The 5,432-nt window shown below is 35.6% G+C and overlaps 1 protein-coding gene across 1 annotated transcript; it reads left to right on the top strand.

Moving 5' to 3' along the window:
• Positions 1–2,281: 2,281 nt before the first annotated feature.
• On the top strand, positions 2,282–4,734 carry LOC123768281 (uncharacterized). Its single transcript, XM_045758741.2, has one exon. The coding sequence runs from the start codon at positions 2,303–2,305 to the stop codon at positions 3,983–3,985; it is 1,683 nt and encodes a 560-aa protein (XP_045614697.2). The 5' UTR covers positions 2,282–2,302; the 3' UTR covers positions 3,986–4,734.
• The last annotated feature ends 698 nt before the right edge of the window (positions 4,735–5,432 follow it).

Below are 5,432 nucleotides of genomic sequence, written 5' to 3' on the forward strand. Positions count from 1 at the left end.
GATGATCAAGCGGATTAAGGCGCCCTGTAGTTACCAGTTGCGTTGCTCCTGGGAGTATGGGTTCGAGTCACTTCTGGGGTGTGAGTTTTCAGTCGTCATATATATATATATATATATATATATATATATATATATATATATATATATATATATATGTATATAATGCACAGACTACCCTATTCCAGTAGCTGAAGTTTATAACATAGTTTATAGTTATAAACTTCAGCTACTGGAATAGGGTAGTCTGTGCATTAAGCATTTGGCACTGAGTTTTCCCATATAACAGGGTTCGATGAAAGAACATCCGGGGTCCCACACTATCTCATTGCCTGGGACAGGATTGGAGTTCTGGCTGGTTAAATACCCCAGAATTCCTACCTCTCTTAATGGCTTTGAAGTATGGTGTAGTGGATACAGCGTGCAACTGCCACCTTGTTGGCCAGTGTTCGAGTCCCCTGGTGGGTTGAGTGTCTAAAATTATATATATATATATATATATATATATATATATATAAATATATATATATATATATATATATATATATATATATATATATATATATATATATATATATATATATATATATATAGTTGACGGTAAAAAAAACATGTTTTTCCTGTAAAACTGTGATTTTCATGTAAGGGAAATTTTCGAAACCTCTTTACCGATTGCTTTGAAATTTTGACGCAAGTTGCATTCGATTATGCATGTTTTTTTATATATCTACTATATACATGCCTCACCTGTGACAGGAAAAAAAACATGCTTTTTATTTAAAACAGCGCCATCTGTTGGACGTAAGAGCAACACACGCTGTAATCTCCGAAAATTCTTCACCGATTACTTTGAAATTTTGACACACGTTGCATTCGAATAGGTGCGTCTTTTTATATACCTGCTGTATATATGCCAACTCTGTGACAGGTACAAACACGCGTTTTTGAAAAACAACGCCATCTCTGTTGCTCATAATAGCATCATTTACGCTATACTAAATATGTCATGAATTCCATTTCAATGTTTCCGATTGCATTGTTAAATTTAATTTTCATAGATTTCGATTAATTTTATTTTTTATTGAATTATTTTGTGTGACTGTGTTGGAATTGAGCTGTGTTGTTTACCATTCTGTTCATTTCGTAAGTATAAGTATAGATACCACACCTGTGACAGGTAAAACTATGCTTTTCTTGAAAAAACAGCGCCATCTGTTGAATGTAAAAGCAACACACATGCTGTACTAAATATGTTAGTACATATTTTCATTTGACTGTTTTCCAGAAAACGAACAAATTATTCAGATAATCTAGGTTTGTCAGTGAATGAAAACAGCAAAAAGAGGCAATATGAAAGTTGGAAACAAACGTACAAGAACAGCTAAAATAAGATATTGGTTCAGGTAATTTCTTTCCCTTTATCTTGATGAGATCACTGATCATTACGCTTGGCTAACTATTATTATCTTGATGAGAACACTGATCATTAGCTTGGCTAACTATTATTGCTCGACTGTGTAGGGGTGACGAAATATGTGAGGAACAGGTTAATTTGGCTGGTTTACCTAAACATAACACATAATTTTACCACAGGGCTTAGTTATGCAAGGCAGTAGTGAAAAAATTCTCTAATTAACAAGTTGATCTTCCAAAGGTACTTGCTGTGACATATGAAGGTACATCCACATTGATTCGTAACAAAAAAAACTTGGTTTTGTAAATGTGATTGCAAAATATGTTAGACATCAACTGGTAGGTTCTTTTGTATTATACACAGGGAGTCGTTGTGTGCAAAAGCTGGCCCTAACGAACTTAAAATGATGAAAATTGTAACCATGATAGTTAGTTATATCTAACATGTTAGCATGTGCTTTGAAAAAAAAATCTAAATATACCGAGCGAGGTGAATTCGGTGTACGCAGGACTATGCAATGTACAACAATATTTGCTGGCTTAGTGGTTCTGTCCTTTAAAGATTTGTTGAGTGTGTTTGGATGAAATTCGAATGCTTTTAATAAATTAAACATTTTCATTTAAATAATTATCAGACGTGTGAATTTCTTAGACTGATGATTTTCATTTATTTCTTTTCACATTTAAACGGCTTGAACACCAAATTACAGTAATCTGGCGATTACTGTAATTTGGTGTAATTTTAAGTAATTTTTTAAGCGTGAGTTGTTATGATATTTTTAATTTCAATGAATATTGGATTGTGCGACGGTGACGGGGAATACATCGACGTCATTGATGGATTCCTATTTCTCCATTTCCGCAGAATTCCAAAACAGCAACTGTCAAGATAATGGCACCAACTCCAAATTCCTCTGTCACTTCTGATGGCGACAAAACGTTGCTGAAAAGCCGAGCAAGGGACAGCTTTAGCAGACTGCACACTGCCGAAGAAGGACTTGAATTACGGAAATTGGAGATGAATGTGGAACACAAGAATGAGAGTGATAAGGTGCAGAAGCTGTCCCTCGGCCAAAAGACCAATAGGCCAACCAAGGTGATACTCTTGGTGGGTGCTACGGGGACTGGTAAGACGACTCTCATCAATGCCATGGTGAACTACATTTATTGTATAGACTACACCGACAACTTTAGACTCATTCTTATTGATGATAAAAATGCTCCCAAACGTTCCCAAGCCGAAAGCCAGACAGATCTGATCACAGCTTATTCATTTTATCAATTACCAGGAATGCCCTTTGAGTACAATTATGTACTCATTGACACGCCAGGCTTTGGAGACACTAGAGGCATTCAACGTGACCGTGAAATGATGAAACAGCTTGAAATGTTCCTGAAACAAGATTATGGGATTGATCAAGTTGATGGAGTTGGTTTCGTTACTCCAGCTTCTGCTGCACGATTGACGCAGACACAGAGATATGTATATGACGGCCTTTCTTCCATGTTTGGTAAGGACATTAAAGAAAATATTTATGTTATGGCTACATTTGCGGATGCAAAGACTCCTCCAGTACTGGATGCGCTTGAAGAAGCTGGAATTCACTACGCTGGATTTTACAAGTTCAACAACAGTGCACTCTACGCTCGCAACACTGGTGGAAACGGGGGCAGTGATGATTCTGACTCAGACGATGAAGATTCGGTTTACATCTGTAAGTTGTTCTGGGAGATGGGATTCCGAAGCATGACCAACTTCTTCTTAAAGTTGGGAAAAACGTCTCCAGCAAGTCTAACCCTAACAAAACAAGTGCTTGAAGAACGAAGTCGTCTACAGTTAGTAGTAATTGGCTTGCAGAATCAGATTCATTTAGGTTTGGGGAAGTTAACAAACCTAAACCAAGAGCGAGACATGTTGGCTCGTCTTGATGACGACATGAAAGGAAGTGCAAATTATCAGGAAGAAGTCGACGTTCCTAAGATAACTAAGATTGATTTGAGTTCCCGGGAACATGTGACAAATTGCATAAAGTGCAACATGACTTGTCATCACCCATGTTACATTCCTGATGATGATAACAAAGCTGGTTGCTGGGCAATGAGAGATGGATACTGCAGGATCTGTCCGGAGAAGTGTTACTGGGATCTTCACAAGAACATGAAGTTCAGGTATGAGCACACTTGGGTCAAGGAAACACGCACAGTGCAGGAGCTTCTCGACCGCTATGAGAAAGCTCAGAAGGGAAAACTTGACAAAGAAAGTGCAATCGAAGCCATAGAAAATGACATCAACGCACATGCACAAATACTTATTGACATGATAAGGGAAGTTCAAAGCCACGTAGAACGATTAGAGGAAATTGCCCTCAAGCCAAACCCCATATCAACAAAAGAATACATTGATCTAATGATTGAATCTGAGAAGATGCAGAAGCGCTACAACTTCCAGAAGAGGATTGAGATGCTTGAGAAACTCAAGGAGGAAGTAGCAGTCATCCAGGCAGTGAGTGGAGGCTGCCACCAGTCATCTGGTGAAGCATTACTTAATTATTTCCATGGACTTATTATTGACTAAACTGTGAAAAATATCTTTAGTAAACAGTCAAAATAGTAAATGCTTGTTCGTTATTTAATGTAATAAAAATGAAAAGCATAAATATTCAGTCTTTCCTATATGTTAAATATTTTGGAAATGAAATATGATTTCTTTAAAAAAATTAACACCCACTAAAATATTTACACATTTAAATGAATTGATGACTTCTGTAAATAATAATAATGCTCTCATAGACTACACTTTTTATATGAAATGCATTTTGTCAAGGCTTTGTCCTTCACTGATTTTATTAACTTACGAGTAAAGTAAAAATAAAATGTAGGTGTCAGATTGAAACAGTTAATACAAATCGCTGTTGGCTTGCACAACTGTTACAGGATCTCTTAGGAACGTATCATAATTTGAACAAATAAGCACTCATCTCTCATCTTGGTGTTCCTCAATCATTCTTAGCAACCACAGTCCAGTAATTGTATGGTGTTTAGTGTCAGTAGTTATCAATGAATGAGGTGCATATTTCCTGCTCTTGGTTAATGGGATCTAGCCACATAAATGATCATATCGACTCTTGGTTAAGGGGGATCTACCCACATATGTGATCATATCTGCTCTTGGTTAAGGGAATCTACCCACATATGTAATCATATCCTGATCTTGCTTCAGATACTTTACTCAGTTAACTGAATGTATTCTGTTCTTGTTTAAAGAGTTTATCGCTCTTATGTGATTATTATTTATATATTAATCAATAAAACAAGATAGAGTTATGTTTTCAATTTGTATGCCTCTGACCTATTTAAATGAGGGATTTAATTGTGTAATTTGCAAAAAATTCAACCCTGGAATGTATATATATATATATATATATATATATATATATATATATATATATATATATATATATATATATATATATATATATATATATTATTAAATATGACCGAAAAAGTAAGATTAATAATTCTAACACGAATTTTCTCAATCTTTCGTACATTTCGTTTCACTGTTGGAGGTAAATCAAAAATCAATTCTCCAAAATTCATTTTTATTTCTAGTCTGACGCGACACGAGCGCGTTTCGTAAAACTTATTACATTTTCAAAGACTTTAGTTCACAAATACACAACTGAATAGAACTTACGCATCTCCGATTTTATATCTACATTTGAGTGAGGTGGAAGGGGTGATGTGGCATTAACACAAGACAGAACAAGATGTGGTATTAATAGGGTATTAATTTCATCAACACAAGACAGAACAAGAGTATTAATAGGGTATTAATTTCATCAACACAAGACAGAACACGAAACAATGGATATTGAATAGAAGTGTTTGTAGAAAGCCTATTGGTCCATATTTCTTGATGCTTCTATATTGGAGCGGAGTCTTGGGGTGGGTAGAATATAGTTGTGCAATAATTGGCTGTTGATTGCTGGTGTTGACTTCTTGATGTGTAGTGCCTCGCA

Source organism: Procambarus clarkii, chromosome 59 (genome assembly GCF_040958095.1).
Source record: "Procambarus clarkii isolate CNS0578487 chromosome 59, FALCON_Pclarkii_2.0, whole genome shotgun sequence".
NCBI classification, from domain to species: Eukaryota; Metazoa; Arthropoda; class Malacostraca; order Decapoda; family Cambaridae; genus Procambarus; species Procambarus clarkii.